Source organism: Oncorhynchus masou, chromosome 17, assembly GCF_036934945.1.
Source record: "Oncorhynchus masou masou isolate Uvic2021 chromosome 17, UVic_Omas_1.1, whole genome shotgun sequence".
In the NCBI taxonomy this organism is placed as follows: domain Eukaryota; kingdom Metazoa; phylum Chordata; class Actinopteri; order Salmoniformes; family Salmonidae; genus Oncorhynchus; species Oncorhynchus masou.
The window spans coordinates 29099391-29117572 of record NC_088228.1 but is presented as its reverse complement, the minus strand read 5'-3'; the positions used below and the strand labels follow the sequence as shown (position 1 = coordinate 29117572).

At 46.6% G+C, this 18182-nt stretch overlaps 1 protein-coding gene across 5 annotated transcripts in view; it reads left to right on the top strand.

Annotated features, from left to right (window-relative positions):
• Positions 1 to 18182, top strand: part of LOC135558810 (adhesion G protein-coupled receptor L2-like) — a 119148-nt gene that overhangs the window by 57221 nt on the left and 43745 nt on the right. For all 5 annotated transcript variants that reach the window (XM_064992955.1, XM_064992951.1, XM_064992952.1 and 2 more), the window contains exons 5-6: positions 1672 to 2475; positions 17152 to 17454. In XM_064992955.1, coding sequence (XP_064849027.1) covers positions 1672 to 2475; positions 17152 to 17454 — 1107 coding nt within the window. The remainder of the gene's footprint in view (positions 1 to 1671; positions 2476 to 17151; positions 17455 to 18182) is intronic.

Here is an 18182-nt window from a genome sequence, read left to right as displayed (position 1 = left end):
ACAAGACGTGAAGTCTTTGTCATTTTGTCTTCTGTGTGCTTTTTCAGTAAGCATGTGCAGTTCGACCATTTACACCGCCAGTGTCACAAGTTGGAAGTAAAACCAGTTCCAGTATACACTTCAGAACTAGCTACCTCTCCCATCCCTTACACGAGCTACCTCTCCCATCCCTTACACGAGCTACCTCTCCCATCCCTTACACGAGCTACCTCTCCCATCCCTTACACGAGCTACCTCTCCCATCCCTTACACGAGCTACCTCTCCCATCCCTTACACGAGCTACCTCTCCCATCCCTTACACGAGCTACCTCTCCCATCCCTTACACGAGCTACCTCTCCCATCCCTTACACGAGCTACCTCTCCCATCCCTTACACGAGCTACCTCTCCCATGCCTTACAAGAGCTACCTCTCCCATCCCTTACACGAGCTACCTCTCCCATCCCTTACACGAGCTACCTCTCCCATCCCTTACACGAGCTACCTCTCCCATGCCTTACACGAGCTACCTCTCCCATGCCTTACACGAGCTACCTCTCCCATCCCTTACACGAGCTACCTCTCCCATCCCTTACACGAGCTACCTCTCCCATCCCTTACACGAGCTACCTCTCCCATCCCTTACACGAGCTACCTCTCCCATCCCTTACACGAGCTACCTCTCCCATCCCTTACACGAGCTACCTCTCCCATCCCTTACACGAGCTACCTCTCCCATCCCTTACACGAGCTACCTCTCCCATCCCTTACACGAGCTACCTCTCCCATCCCTTACACGAGCTACCTCTCCCATCCCTTACACGAGCTACCTCTCCCATCCCTTACACGAGCTACCTCTCCCATCCCTTACACGAGCTACCTCTCCTATCCATTACACAAGCTACCTCTCCCATCCATTACACAAGCTACCTCTCCCATCCCTTACACGAGCTACCTCTCCCATCCCTTACACGAGCTACCTCTCCCATCCCTTACACGAGCTACCTCTCCTATCCATTACACAAGCTACCTCTCCCATCCATTACACGAGCTACCTCTCCCATCCATTACACGAGCTACCTCTCCTATCCATTACACAAGCTACCTCTCCCATCCATTACACGAGCTACCTCTCCCATCCATTACACGAGCTACCTCTCCTATCCATTACACAAGCTACCTCTCCCATCCATTACACGAGCTACCTCTCCCATCCATTACACGAGCTACCTCTCCCATCCATTACACGAGCTACCTCTCCCATCCCTTACACGAGCTACCTCTCCCATGCCTTACACGAGCTACCTCTCCCATCCATTACACAAGCTACCTCTCCCATGCCTTACACGAGCTACCTCTCCCATCCATTACACGAGCTACCTCTCCCATCCATTACATGTCTTGCATTTACAGGTTTTTTTCCCTCCTTTTGTTTAACTTTTTTTTTGTCCCACACAGTCAACGACTCCATAAAGAAGCAAGTCCTTTATCCACTCCTGCACTTTTATTTTTCCCTCTATTCACAAGCAATGGCACTAGTTCAATGCCAGTGCCACACGTCTTTGTCCCACACTCTACTCAGACAGCAGCGAAAACTATACTCACTGCAACACCTTGAAGAAATGTTTGTGTTGATACTCTGCTTGTTTTCTTTACTTAAACCCATCTTTCTGTCTCCCTCTCCCTCACAAGTTTTCATTTGTCCCGGGACCCTGATGGAGGTGGGGGAGCCCACGTTTGTGTTTGAGGCAGAGCAACAGGCGGGGTCGTGGTGTAAAGACCCCCTGCAGGCCAGAGACAAGGTCTTCTTCATGCCCTGGACGCCGTACCGCACCGACACTCTGATTGAGTACAACTCCCTGGAGGACTTAAAAAATGGCCGCCAGACTACCACCTATAAACTCCCACATCGAGTCGACGGCACCGGCTTCGTAGCCTACGACGGAGCCATCTTCTTCAACAAGGAGCGCACGCGCAACATCGTGAAATTTGACCTCCGCACGCGCATCAAGAGCGGTGAAGCCATCGTGGCCAATGCCAACTATCACGACACTTCGCCGTACCGCTGGGGCGGCAAGACGGACATAGACCTCGCTGTCGATGAGCGGGGATTGTGGGTAATCTACGCCACGGAGCAGAACAACGGGCGCATCGTGGTCTCACAGCTCAACCCATACACGCTCCGCTTCGAGGCCACCTGGGAGACGGCGTACGACAAGAGATCCGCCTCCAATGCCTTCATGGTGTGCGGCGTGCTGCACGTGGTGCGGTCCACCTACGAGGAGAACGAGAGCGAGGCGCCCAAGAGCCACATCGACTACATCTACAACACCAAGCTGAGCCAGGGAGAGTACACAGACATCCTCTTCCCCAACCAGTACCAGTACATCGCTGCTGTGGATTACAACCCCAGAGATAACCAGCTGTACGTGTGGAATAACTTTTACATCCTGCGCTACGACCTGGAGTTTGACGTGGAGAAAGACCCTGCTGACGGTAAGCCTCAGTCACAGTGTGGCCTGTTTCAGATGAATCCTGACTTGAGATCTGCATGTGTACATTGAATTCCACAAACCTAATATCAATAGATGATTGCTGTACAGTTACAAACACCTATTTCAGTTTAGTATACAGCCCTTTGTGGTGTGTATCTGTCAGGTGCTGAACATATTCGTGTGTGTGTGTGTGTGTGTGTGTGTGTGTGTGTGTGTGGGGGGGGTGTATATAAGTCTCATGATGACAGATTTGTTTATTTTGAACACAATACAGGTGTGATTCAGAGAATAGTGGGGTTTGGTTCGTCCTGGGGAAAGGCCTCATTAGTAAACAGAAAATGACAGTTATACCTTGGAACGGGGTATAACTCCATTAGGGGGCTTCGCAGTCTGGCACAAGGCATCCGCTGGAAAGCCTTTATTACCATAAGGCAAGCTCAAGCACTCCCTCTCCACTTGGACCCTATCAAATTCTCTAATCTCAGGTCTTATCCCAATCCATTATGAGCAGTGGCCTTGTGAACTTTCCTTTAATGCCCCGGAATGGGATTCTGAAATATTGCACACGGTATGACAGAAGGTTATCCCATCCCCACTTTCCTTTCCATGCCTTTGGATCTGATTCGGACATCTGTTGCTATGGCTACCCGATCAACCGTGTTGTTGACGGCCCCTCATTTTCCCGTGGATTGAGACAATCTCCATCATTTTGTGGGGGTTGGTGTTAAAACCCAGAGTTAAGGTGCTGTGTGGCTAGGTGGCGGTAATGCCGGTGAATCATGGCCCGGATGACGAGGTTAGAATAGTGACTTGAGCGCTGTTGAAGAAAAGCCTTTTTATAAAGGACCATCCGCCGAAATGTATATCTATCAGACGGGGTAGGGTTTTAAATGACTCGGTGAAGTGTCTGAGGAGAGACAGACGTGCGTGTCATCAGACAGGGCTCCTACATCACGCTGTGTGATAATGGGCGTAATTACCTGCCTGAAGCCTCCTTATCCCTAAAAACTAGGCTAAGTCCCCACTAACGCACTGCACTCGACAAGGAACGATCAACTCTATACCATGCTGGCATGACGTTGGGATGCAGCTTCCTCCTTATCACTGAGAGGTCGGCTAAGTCCCCGCTAAAGCACTGTGTAAGTCACTGTAGGGGGAACATGCTACCACGCTGACATCGGGGGGTTCAAGTTGGAGTAAAACGAAATTGAAAACTAAGTGATATTCGGTGAGTGAGGGTCCCAGGCTAGATTAACGTTAAGGTTGTGAAATCTGATCCCCGACCTCTTGTGTCTAAGGGCAACGTATCCATGGACACGCTGACCACCTGTTAACACGTCTGTTTGTTTTCCCTTTGCTCCCTCTACATGTATATCTGCCCAGACAGGCAGACAGGCAGACAGACAGGCAGACAGGCAGACAGACAGACAGGCAGACAGACAGGCAGGCAGGCAGACAGGCAGACAGACAGACAGACAGGCAGACAGACAGGCAGGCAGACAGGCAGGCAGGCAGGCAGACAGGCAGACAGACAGACAGACAGGCAGACAGGCAGGCAGGCAGACAGACAGACAGGCAGACAGACAGGCAGACAGGCAGGCAGGCAGGCAGGCAGGCAGACAGACAGACAGACAGACAGACAGACAGACAGACAGACAGACAGACAGACAGACAGTGACCGTGAGGTCTTGACATGAAGGTCAGAGGTTGAGTCTCTCTGTGTGCCCAACCCAACCAAAGCACTCAATTAAGTAGACCGTGTAGAATAGAACAGAATAAATAGTAGAATTCTAATGAGCTAGTTCTCCATGGCCCAACTGGCATGTATGTACATGCAAACGGCCCGTTTTGGATGCTCAGGATAAGATGAATGTAAATGTCATTACCAACTGAATTATCATTAACTACCCTCAATGTCTTATAACAGCCACACGGAAAAAGAGAAGAGGTGTCCGCATGGCAGTGCATTTCCAATCAAGGGGCTTCACAGTGTTCTGTTATCACAGCTAATGCTACAGAAAAACGCAAAGACCAGAGAGCCAGACGCGCAAACAAACTCGCTGGCTCAGCTGCATGCGATAGACGTAATGATGAGAACAACCACACAGTACCTACACAGTTGTTGATTATTTGACCCTTTTTAGTTTAAGAACCCTTGCTTGAGCTACAGTTCTGCTACTGGAATTGAAACATATATATTTGCATTCATTACTGGCCTCTGCATATCATTAAGTGTGTGTGGGGGGGGTAACCTAGTGGTTAGAGCGTTGGACTAGTAACCGAAAGGTTGCAAGAACGAATCCCCGAGCTGACAAGGTAAACATCTGTCATTCTGTCCCTGAACAAGGCAGTTAACCCACTGTTCCTAGGCCGTCAAGTAAGAGTTTATTCTTAACTGACTTGCCTAGTTAAATAAAGGTACAATTAATACATAATTTTATGAAACCATTGAACTGCTCATAGAGGAAGGCAGATAGAGAAGCAAGGCTATGCCAGCTGCAAGATCCCACTAGGCTTTTGTGAATGGCACAGGTAGGCACATGAGAGTAAATGGTTCATGTTTAGTACAGAGAGGAATTAAACAACCTGTTCTGCAGGGTGATCGTATGGTGCTAAAAGAACGACTCTCTCTCTCTCTCTCTCACTGATACCAACAAGCACTTGAGGTGCAGAGAGAGAACTAATTGTGTCCATTAAAGGAAAAATCCACAAATTACTATGATTTACTGTGTTAAATAACACTGTGAACAAGTGTTTCATTTTGTCGTTATAATAAGGTTGGTTGCAACATGTGATTATTGTGGAAATCGGTTGCATCTCAAGTCGACTACAAAACCCACAATGCAATGCTCTTTCTGTGGGCTGGCCGGCTAGCTCGGGGATACCTTGCACAACTGAATGCATTCAACCAAAAATGTGTCTTCCGCTTTTAACCCAACCCCTCTGAATCAGAGAGGTGGGGGAGGCATGCCTTAATCGATGTCATGGTTGCCCGGGGAGCAGTTGTTGGGTGTTAACTGCCTTGCTCAAGGGCAGAACGGTAGATTGTTCCATCTTGCGTATTCAAACCAGCGACCTTAACCACTAGGCTACCTGCCGCCCTAGCAAACATAGCTTCACACAATAATACGAAAGTCAATATCAGCATGTGAAGTAGCGAGTTCAATGTAAAATCGCCTAAACAAACTGCACTATCAATTTAGTAGTCTACAATCTCACCATGTTCAACCTGCAGATCGATGTGCCTTGCAGAGTGAAGTCTGACATTCGCAACGGCAATGCAATGCACCCTGGACTGAAGAGGCAGGCTAATAGGAGAAATGTGGTGGACCCTCTGTTAAATTACACATTTATCGAGGTAGGAATATCGCAAAAATATGATCAATGGCTCATTTAAGAGAAGACAACCTCTCACGTAATGACATCGGCCAGTATTGAAATCTGACATGCATGATAGATGTGATAGGCAATTTAAAAGTCATATTCCTATTAACTTCTAGTGCGGTGAGAGAAGATTTATTGTAATGCTACGTCATACCAGCTGAATTTCTCCCTGCTTGAATGGCAATAGCTCAGATGTACATGAAAACATGAAATTAACCTGGGAATTGATATAACCCAGAGATGCAATAAAACTATATAAAATTCAAAATGGATGTATTCTTCCATATATACAGTTCAAGTCGGAAGTTTACATACACCTTAGCCAACTACATTTAAACTTCAGTTTTTCACAATTCCTGACATTTAATCCTAGTAACAATTCCCTGCATTTAGGTCAGATAGGATCACCACTTTATTTTAAGAATGTGAAATATCAGAATAATAGGAGAGAGAATGATTTATGTCAGGTTTTATTCCTTTCATCACTGGGTCAGTTTACAGTTTACATACACTCAAATAGTTTTTGGTAGCATTGCCTTTAAATTGTTTAACTTGGGTCAAACGTTTCGGGTAGCCTTCCACAAGCTTCCCACAATGAGTTGGGTGAATTTTGGCCCGTTCCTCCTGACAGAGCTGGTGTAACTGAGTCAGGTTTGTAGGCCTCTTTGCTTGCACACGCTTTTTCAGTTCTGCCCACAAATGTTCTATAGGATTGAGGTCAGGGCTTTGTGACGATCACTCCAATACCTTGACTTTGTTGTCCTTAAGCCATTTTGCCACAACGTTGGAAGTATGCTTGCTGTTTAAAGGCACAGTCAACTTAGTGTATATTAACTTCTGACCCACTGGAATTGTGATACAGCGAATTATAAGTGAAATAATCTGTCTGTAAACAATTGTTGGAAAAAGTATCTGTATCATGTAGATATCTTAACCGACTTGCCAAAACTATAGTTCGTTAACAAGAAATTTGTGGAGTGGTTGAAAAACGTGTTTTAAGTACTCTAAGTGTATGTAAACTTCCGACTTCAACTGTAGACACACCCTATGTGTTTTAATAAGATCAACTATATGCTTTGACCTTGTCTGATGCTTTCAGCACTCTATTTGATGAAATAAGGCACAAAAGTAACTTCTATTGGCATTTCCAACTATGTAAAAAATAGCCTACATGAAACCAACAAATAAATACATTGCAGCCTGCAGGTAGAAAAGAAATATCCCATGAATCACATTGGCTATGCATGGCCTGTCTGCAATGAATTTAAAACATTGTATCAACTGCTATCTTGGGTTTGGCCTGAAGCTTGCTCTTGCAAACTTGCCACATTGTATAGAATATCAATACAGAACTAGTCAGATGACGCGGATGCTAAGCTACAGGACTGTTTTGCTAGCACAGACTGGAATATGTTCCGGGATTCATCAAATGGCATTGAGGAGTACACTACCTCAGTCATTGGCTTCATCAATAAGTGCATCGATGACATCGTCCCCACAGTGACTGTACATACATATCCCAACCAGAAGCCATGGATTACAGGCAACATCCGCATCAAGCTAAAAGCTAGAGCTGTCGCTTTCAAGGAGCGGGAGACTAATCGCTTAGAAGAAATCCCGCTATGCCTCAGACGAACCATCAAACAAACAAAGTGTCAATACAGGATTAAGATTGAATCCTACTACACCGGCTCTGATGCTCGTCGGATGTGGCAGGGCTTGAAAACTATTACGGACTACAAAGGGAAACCCAGACGCGAGCTGCCCAGTGACGCAGCCTACCAGGGCGAGGTAGATGCCTTTTATGCTCGCTTCGAGGCAAGCAACACTGACGCATGCACAAGAGCACCAGCTGTTCTGGATGACTGTATGATAACCCTCTCGGTAGCCGATGTGAACAAAACCTTTAAACAGGTCAACATTCACAAAGCCACTGGGTAAGACGAGTTACCAGGACGTGTACTCAAACCATGCGTGGACCAACTGTCAAGTGTCTTCACTGACATTTTCAACCTCTTCCTGACTGAGTCTGTAATACCTACATGTTTCAAGCAGACCACCATAGTCCCTGTGCCCAATGAAGCGTAGGTAACCTGCCTAAATGATTACCTCCCCGTGGCACTCACGTCGGTAGCCATGAAGTGCTTTGAAAGGCTGGTCATGGCTCACATCAACAGCATCCTCCTGGACACCCTAGACCCACTCTAATTCGCATACTGCCCCAACAGATCCACAGATGACGCAATCTCAGTCGCACTCCACACTGCCCTTTCTCACCTGGACAAAAGGAACACCTATGTGAGAATTATGTTCATCGACTACAACTCAGCATTCAACACCATAGTGCCCACAAATCTCATCACTAAGCTAAGGACTCTGAGTCTAAACACCTCCCTCTGCAACTGGATCCGGGACTTCCTGACTGGCCGCCCCCAGGTGGTAAGAGTAGGCAACAATACGTCTGCCACGCTGATCCTTAACACTGGTGCCCCTCAGGGGTGTGTACTTAGTCCCCTCCTGTATTCCCTGTTCACCCACGACTGCGTGGCCAAACACGACTCCAACACCATCATTAAGTTTGCAGACGACACATCAGTGGTAGGCCTGATCACCGACAACGATGAGACGGCCTATAGGGAGGAGGTTAGAGAACTGGCAGTGTGGTGCCAGGACAACAACCTCTCCCGCAATGTGAGCAAGACAAAAGCGCTGATCGTGGACTACAGGAAAAGGCGGGCCGAACAGGCCCCCATTAACATTGACGGGGCTGTAGTGGAGCGGGTCGAGAGTTAAGTTTCTTGGTGTCCACATCACCAACGAACCATCATGGACCAAACATGCCAAGACAAGAGGGCACGACAAAACCTTTTCCCCCTCAGGAGACTGAAAAGATTTTGCATGGGCCCCCAGATCCTCGAAATTGTCAGAGACTCCAGTCACCCGTTATAGACGGTTTTCTCTGCTACTGCACGGCATGTGGTACCAGAGCGCCAAGTCTAGGACCAAAAGGCTCCTCAACAGCTTCTACCCCCAAGATATTAGACTACTGAACAATTCATAAAAATCCCCCCCCCCCACTTGTACACTGCTGCTGCTCACTTTTTGTTTTTTACCTATGCATCGTCACTTCGCCCCCACCTACATGTACCTCAACTAGCCTGTACCCCTGCACACTGACTCGGTAACGGTGCCCCCTGTATATAGCCTCGTTATTGTTATGCTTATTGTGTTACTTTTTATTATTACTTTTTATTTTAGCCTACTTGGTGAATATTTTATTCTTCTTGAACTGCACTGTTGGTTAAGGGCTTGTAAGTAAGCATTTCACGGTAAAGTCTACACTTGTTGTATTCGGCGCATGTGGCAAATAAAGTTTGATTTGATTTACAGCGCCAATGAACTTGGGTCAGACACACAGGTGGGCCTATTTTGTGACGTTTCCACGGGATCAGAGCACGCTGAGTGGTTATGGAAAGGGAGAGAGGTGGAAAGATCTTTCAGATACATCGAGGAACTATTGTCATTCTCAATGGATGTAAAAACAGACTTTGTTTACTTGAGGTGACGAAAACATTACTTTGAGAAGCTCCACAGGTCATTAGTGGAGGTGCGTTAAGCCAATCAGAAATACTACCAAATCCCAAAATGTGCACATTTATATGCCTACATTTGCACGCAGGACATGTAGCCTATAGGCCTACTTCTATGCGTAAACAGATTTATGTCCTTACAAAATTCACAAATTGAATGAAATTAACCAAAACTTGTTTCTCACAAGTGTAGCATAGGTTGTGCGCTCTGCAAACAACGTATCCACGCCGACAATGAGAACGGTAAAGACCTGAATAATAATATAAGCTATTGAATGCATTAACAGAAATTACCGTAAGCAAAAACATTTTTTATAGGAATTAACAGTAAATGCACTACTGATGATATACACAGTATATACAAAAGTATGTGGACACCCCTTCAAATGAGTGGATTTGGCTATTTCAGCCACACCCGTTGCTGAGATGTTTATCAAACATTGGCAGTAGAATGGCCTTACTGAGGAGATCAGTGACTTTCAACGTGGCACTATCATAGAATGCCACCTTTCCAACAAGTCAGTTCGACAAATTTCTGCCCTGCGAGACCTGCCCGGGTCAACTGTAAGTGCTGTTATTGTGAGTTGGAAGAGAAACAACAGCTCAGCCGCAAAGTGATAGGCCACGCAAGCTCACAGAATGGGACCGCGTAGCGCGTAAAAATAACCTGTTCTCAGTTGCAACACTCACTACCAAGTTCCAAACAACACACTGGAAGCAATGTCAGCACAATAACTGTTAGTCGGGAGCTTCATGAAATGGGTTTCCATGGCCGAGCAGCCGCACACAAACCTAAGATCACCATGCACAATGCCAAGCGTTGGCTGGAGTGGTGTAAAGCTTGCCGTCATCGGACTCTGGAGCAGTGGAAACACGTTCTCTGGAGTGATGAATCACGCTTCACCATCAGGCAGTCCCACGGGCAAATATGGGTTTGGCGGATGCCAGGAGAGTGGAGGCTGCTATAGCAGCAAAGGGGGGAACCAACTCTATATTAATGCCCATGGTTTTGTAATGAGATGTTTGACGAGCAGGTGTCCACATTCTTTTGGTCATGTAGTGGGGAACTAATAATGAAAGGCAAACAATTCACACAATGAATTATGAAACAATGAATGTGCACAAATTGGCAGGAGGGGGTGCCTTCTGGAGCGAGATATGCACTGTGCATGTTAGCCACACTCCTTCTTCTTGGACTGTGCTATCCCCATGGCCTCTGCAATGGATTAGTCTCAGCCTCCGCAATGGATTAGTTCACTGAGATGGCCGCGAATAAGACAGGTGTCTTTTGCCATAAAAAATATAGATATATTTGCTACTGCTCAACTAAAAACAATCTTGGTCGACAGCCTATCAACCAAACGATTGACCAGTCGACCATTTAAGATTCATGGGGCCCAACGGTAAAAGTTGTCAGTTGAACCGAATCACTACGATTCTCTGCTTTTTACAGAGCTCAGTATATTACCGCGACTGTGTCTTCTCCTACTATGCCAACAACCTTTGCATCCACCCTTTTAGAAAAGCTCATCCTACGGGAGCCAGGTAAAGCTGATTTATGTCTACACTAGGTGTTTTAGGGGATAAGACAGAAACCAAAACAAATGGACCTGAATGTTTCCAAATGTATATTTTGTGTGCATATATAACTGTATTTGATACCTGTAGAATTCCTAAGATATATTCCAAACTCCAAGGATTCATTTGAATTTACAACAGGGAGTGTGAGATTCAGAACACATACATGTGTTGAAGAGTGAAACTCCTCGAATGCTTTCCGAACACACAGACACCAGTGATCAAGACGTTGATAGTCCACCTCCTAAGAAGGCTCACTATTTAAGAGATCGTACTGCTCCGACGTGACAATAAAATGTGCCCCTAAGTGCCACCCGTTACAAAATGTGTAGGGACACACTTGCAAGGGTATTGTCTGAGATTCCTCAAAGACATCGACTCGGGTCTTGGTCTAATTAATTCCAAAGACTAATCAGGGGAGCCAATAATTGCCAGGAGCATTTCAAAGTAACGAGGGGAGAAGGGAGAAAATGTATTTGCCTTCGAGGTAGCATTGATCTGAGGAGTAAAAAAGAGGAGTGTCAAATGAATGCCTTCACAGAGAGGAATTGGGCCAATGGAGAACTGTGGGGTTTAGCCACATGGAGAGATCCAACAACCCAAGGAGAAGAAAGGCACAGCTGAGTCGCCGACCATGCCACTGCACACATGGAAAAGGCTAGTTAGTGAGATTCTAATCGACTAGATCTCCTTCTGCCTCACAAAACGTGCTAATGTCCTAAAGCGCCTCGTCTTGCCTCGCTCTATCGATGTTCTGCTCATTCAATTTGGCTGCTTATAAAACTCAGTTATGCATATTTATTTGAATGCTTTTTAAACTTTGCATCGACATGTAGCACGATGAAGAAGCACTTGCTGGGCTCATTAATAAATTGTATCGTGACTGACACACAGTGAGGCTTTATACTCTTTGAAGCAGAGAAACAAAGGGAATATTTACCAGATCACGTGAGTCCTTGCCGCTTAGTGGATCAGAAGGAATTAACACATCAGCAAGGAGAGTCATGCAGACCGGAGTCAAGGGTGTGTGTGTGCGTGTGCGTGTGTGCGTGTCAGAGGTCAAGGTGCCAGGCGGATAGTTGGAACGCCTCCATTTGTTCCTCTTGTTGCCATGGCACAAGTCTTCACGAGTCTGACTTCCTGATTGGTGGATTGGAATGTGTGACTTCAAGTGGACATTTTAAAGAACTGGAAGAGAGAGAGTGTTCATAGCTGCACAGTATATTTTGTGCTAGCTACCTTTCTCTCTCAAAGTGGCTCCATGGCCTGGTGTTCCCTTCGGTAGTAATGAGGTGGCCCCAGTGTTCAGTTTCAGCTCTCGTAAATCAGATCACATGGATCCAAATCCTGTCTGGCATTGGCAGAGCTTTTTCTGTCTCTTGATCTTTAAGAACAACTGTCAATAACGCCCACAGCAGTGCCACAGCAATGCCACAGCAGTGCTTGATGTGGTAATCGCCCTGGTCCAGTAAATACAGGTAATAAGAACACATTAGGAGTAAAACAACCTAAGCCTTTTCAGTTATTTACTTCATCCCCTGTGTGATGGCAGTGGTTTCTGCCTTTTTCTGCCAGAAAGGCCCATGAGTTATTCCAAGTTGTACTAAAGGCAAAGCCAGGAAAAATCTGTCTTCCCAGGGCAGAAAGGGCTATGTGACCTGAGGGTTCACTTAGACCCATTACGGGAGCTACTAGCTACACGGAACTGATGTTCACAATCAGCACGTCACACGGGCTCACGCAGAGCAGGATGAGACTGCGTAAAAACAAGCAAATGTAATATTCATGTCTTCTGGGTTTTGTTGTTTCTCTCTGTCATTAGCTACTGGTCTGGCATAGGGATCTTCAAAAAAAAGCAACACCACAGTTGTGGCTCACCAGCATCACTGTTTGCTCCCTTTTTAAGTTTGAGACATTCAGAGAGAGAGGGAGACTGTCTGGCTGACTGGAAATGGCTAAGCTTAAAACGCACGGATGGATGCACACACACACGTTGACACTCGCAGACTCGCAGACACACATACATTCACACACACACACACACACACACACACACACACACACACACACACACACACACACACACACACACACACACACACACACACACACACACACACACACACACACACGCCCACACACACACTCACTCACCCTCACACCATTCGTTATTCATGGCGTTGCAGTGTAGGCTGGTGGTGCGTTGGTTGTGTCGCGTCCAACAGTTTGGTACAGGCTGTTTTGGCCTCTTATTGCAGTCCTCGTTAGATGGCCAGATTCACACTTTGAAAAACACTGTGTGAATTAAGAGAATGTAACACCGCCACCAGGAGGACTCTGACATTTGGAAGTTCACTGAGACGTTGCTTAATTATTGAATCTATTGTTAACTCCGATGTAGTGGACACTCAGCATTTTTTGACATTTTCATTCAGTCGATCGAGTATTTAATCAACCCTTTCATTTGGACAATCATTGATTTCCAAACAAACCTTGAGTTGCCGTAGAGACTGAAACAGCTTCTTTCTGCAGAGAGAGCGAGAGTCGCACGACGTCTGCTTCTTCCACGCCACAGACACACTGGCGGCCTGTTATTATGTTGCTTCCCTGTCAAACTGTCCTAAACAACCGTTTCATGTCGAATCCTCGATTCTTCAGAGATAATTTACATTTACATTTACATTTAAGTCATTTGGCAGACGCTCTTATCCAGAGCGACTTACAAATTGGTGAATTCACCTTATGACATCCAGTGGAACAGCCACTTTACAATAGTGCATCTAAATCATTTAAGGGGGGGTGAGAAGGATTACTTTATCCTATCCTAGGTATTCCTTAAAGAGGTGGGGTTTCAGGTGTCTCCGGAAGGTGGTGATTGACTCCGCTGTCCTGGCGTCGTGAGGGAGTTTGTTCCACCATTGGGGGGCCAGAGCAGCGAACAGTTTTGACTGGGCTGAGCGGGAACTGTACTTCCTCAGTGGTAGGGAGGCGAGCAGGCCAGAGGTGGATGAACGCAGTGCCCTTATTTGGGTGTAGGGCCTGATCAGAGCCTGGAGGTACTGCGGTGCCGTTCCCCTCACAGCTCCGTAGGCAAGCACCATGGTCTTGTTGCGGATGCGAGCTTCAACTGGAAGCCAGTGGAGAGAGCGGAGGAGCGTATAGCAAAACGTGTCCTTTCCAGAGACCCGTGAGAAGTCTGGCTTTTTTCGGGAGTTGGGACTTGGCCTTCGACCAATAGGGCTAGCTTAGACAAACAGCATACAGTCGCTATGCCTCTGATCATCTTATTAGTATTTCATTTTTGCAGAGTAAGAAAAGTGCCCTGCGGTGATGTTAAAATATAGAACTCGAGCTTCATCTTTATTTATCATTAGTGGAGAGTATTGCTTAACCCTTTCCTCACTCAATTGAAGTGCCCATTACTTGCTGGCGATTTGTGTATAGTTCATTCTATTTAGTTTTTGCATGTTCCGACATACATTTTTTTTAGTGCACAGTGTGTTGCCTAACCATGTATTTGCTTTCTCAATGGCCCCCATTCCACTGCTGTCGATTCCATTATATCCAGTTCATTCTATTCAGTTTTCAAAAGTTCCCGAAACTCCCGACTCCGTGCATTTTTCAGAGTGCTACTCAACCTCTGAGCACCTCGTGTTATTTATAACAGACATCACTCAACATATGCCACCCAGAGTGTCCTAGCCGTCTGCCTCCCCCACCCAGAGGGACTTTAACTAGCTCTTGAGTGAAATGACAGCTAATTGAGGTGGCCCCTCTCTGGCCTGAGTGCTGGCAGAGGACCCACTGCTTTCAACCACCATCTGTGAAATGACTCGTCATAATCAAAAGAAAATGACAGAGTGCGGGAGGGCGGTGGATGGCGGCATCAAGAGAAATGTAACGGGAAGATGGTCCTCTTTGACAAGTGGTTTAGGTTTGGTATATTTACCTTATTTGTTTATTTATTTATCTGCTGCTGCAGAGAGGAAGCGGCCGAGAGGTCAAGTTCAGGCGCTAGCGAACTACAACTAGACCAGGATTCCAGTGCTTATCAGTAGCTATGATAGTCTCCTTAGAATGGTGACTCTGGTATGAGTGTTTTTCTCTCAGTATGGTGTTTTCGTAGATTCCCTTTTAAGTCTTTATTCTCTCACAGTCTCTTGCGTGTCCACAGGGAGAGCGGGAGAGAGAACACCACCACACAACCTGCTGCAGCATGAATGTCAAATATTCATAAGAGACCTCCTCTCAACATCTGCTCACACAACAATAAACTGGACATATGTCAGACGCTCATTTGCATCCATGCTCAGTGCTCAGAAACGTGAGTGAGTGAGTAGCTGACCGACAGATGGACGCACAATGACGGAATTGAGTACAGCCCAATTAAACACTGCTCCTGCCAGGGGAGAAAAGGTCATTGAATGAAATGTCATAACACAACAACATTGCAACAAGGCTGGTTGATCCTGGCTGTGATTTATTTATTTTTGATCCGAAATGTGTCGCTGTCTGGACCACTTTTTCCCTCCCCATTTTTCTGAGAACCGCGGCGTCCGGCTAGATTTAATGCATTGTTGTTTATGCACCCTTGAGGTCTTTTGTGAAAAGCCTGTCGTAAACACAGACAGACACAGACAGGGCTTTGTAATGAACTTCCAGATTTCACTGAAATGGAAACACAAAACAAAGACGACCAGTCTCCTGATGGTCTGATTAGCTCCAGAGCTCAGACTCTAAATGTGGGCATTCTCACCATTCAGGTCGGGGGGGGGGGGGGAATGGAGATATGTGTTTGATGATGGGGTGTCAGATAGCATGATATTGCCTTTTCCCTGAAGCACCGTGGGCCTCTGAAGACGGCACTGCGGGACTTTCACAGTAGCAGACCTCATTCTGGGAAGCTGCCTCTTATCAGCGCCAGCGATCGTGTGGCCATGGATATAATATAAGATCGGTAAGGCAAGAGGCAACCAGTGTAGTCATGCACACAGTCACTGCCTCATATACGCGGGCTGCAAAGCACACCCAAGCATGCACGATAAACTGTTTTCTCTGTACCCTTTTTATATCTATTTTCCTATTTGCCTCTTTCATTCAAATAGACGTCTACTGTACATTCACAGTTCTGTGATCACACAAATGGGTAGAGACTGGGATTTTTTTTTTTAAAGGCTACAGACTACCCCTTCTTGGTTACTACACACACCTACACAGATTGTCTTTATAGCTGTGCATTGAATACAGCAGCAGAGCATTATCGCTGAGGTATGGTTTTTGCCCACGCCGGCTTTATCAAAGAGAGAGAGATGAAACGAACGAGAAAAAAGTCAAATGCAGGCATGCTTTTGTCTTCCCTGTTGACATTTAATTAGCCACTCCCAGGAGAGCCAGGCAGATGCTGCTACACGACCTGACCTCTCGTTATTTTGGGGATTGGGTAAAGGTAAAAAATAGTCTGAGATAGTGTAGTGCAGGGTTTCCCCTGGGTGCTGGGGTCGCCCCTGGGTGCTGTGGTTGCCCCTGGGTGCTGGGGTTTCCCCTGGGTGCTGTGGTCGCCCCTGGGTGCTGTGGTTTCCCCTGGGTGCTGTGGTTTCCCCTGGGTGCTGGGGTCGCCCCTGGGTGCTGTGGTTTCCCCTGGGTGCTGTGGTTTCCCCTGGGTGCTGGGGTCGCCCCTGGGTGCACGTGTTGGTTTTTGACCCAGCACTACACTACTGATTCAAATAACCAAAGCCTGTTTGTTATTTGAATCAATTGTGTAGTTCAGGTGGAGCCCCAGGACCCGATTTTTGTGAAACCCTGGTGTAGCGTTTGCAGCGTTCCTCCTCCTGACTTTGTGCTTCCTGTGCTGGAACAGAAACAGAACCGAGAGAGGTCGAGTAATACCCGAGTGCTGCAGTAGACTCTGTGTCTCCAGGAATGTATGGGCCGTCTCCAGTTGATGTGTGGAGTAGAGCAGCCACCCCTTCTGGTGGTGTGGAACTTAAACAGTGAAACTACCCTGAACTTTCCCTGCTGACTGATGTATCTGATGTACGTCTGAAATGTATGAAGGGAGTTCAAGGTAAGGCTGGGGTTTTTTATGAAAGCTATAACCACCACTCTTCCCTCTCATCCTCTCCTAGTGCCAACTACAAAAGATGTCTCCCTCTCATCAGCCCTACCCGAGACCACCACTCTCATCACCACCACCACGTCCACAGTCAAAGGCCCAGTTAACACCACGATTCCGGCTGACCCCAGGGATGGGAGAGAGAGAGAGGCGGGTAACCCAGCGGAGGACCCCCATGGGAGGGCTGACCCCACCGCCCCAGAGATCCCCCCCACCCCCAGGCGCTTCTGTGAGGGAACACCGAAGAGAGGCATTTCCTGGCCCCAGACACACACTGGAGTCACCGTGGAGAGACCCTGCCCCAAAGGAACCAGAGGTACTATCGGGAACCAGGATGGTGGGGGGGGGAAGGTGTGTGTGTGTGTGTCGTCCTCTGTATATGAATGTGTTTGTGCTTATTAGTGTTTAAGACATTGTCTTTCACATAGCCTACCTTACATTGGACAAGGTCCCAAAATGTGATATTCATTACCTACAATATGCTAATAGGGCCAAACAGACAATATAGGAAGATAAAATAAACAGTAAGATAATGTACAATGTGGTGGCGTAAGGGGATGTATATTATCATTGTTTTTTCAATAATATGGAATGCAGACATGCAGGGCATCAAGGCTTACAAAGAATTCAGTGATATATACGGTACAGAGATGATCTTCTTTTCATGAGCATTGCCTTATTTCTATTACCGCACATTGGATGACTCTCATTCATATCCCATTCACCCAGTTCAATGTAACAGCGATAGGTTTAGGCTACTACATGATACTGAATGTCCCCTATACCCCTCACACTCTTGAATGCATCTAGCTGATATAGGGTGTAATCATTAGCCCAACATCTGCAAATTAGTGTTTCTGTTGGACATATTCAGGTATGTTTTGTTCCATTTGTTTTTTTCAACAGAACTGGCTAAATGAATACATCCCCGATCACGTGTAAACATCGTTCACTTTCATAGCAGCCACATTTTTATTCCCTCTCGCATCTATGCACTCTCCTCCTCTAACCTTTTCCCTTCGCTTGTGGACTTCAATGCACAAC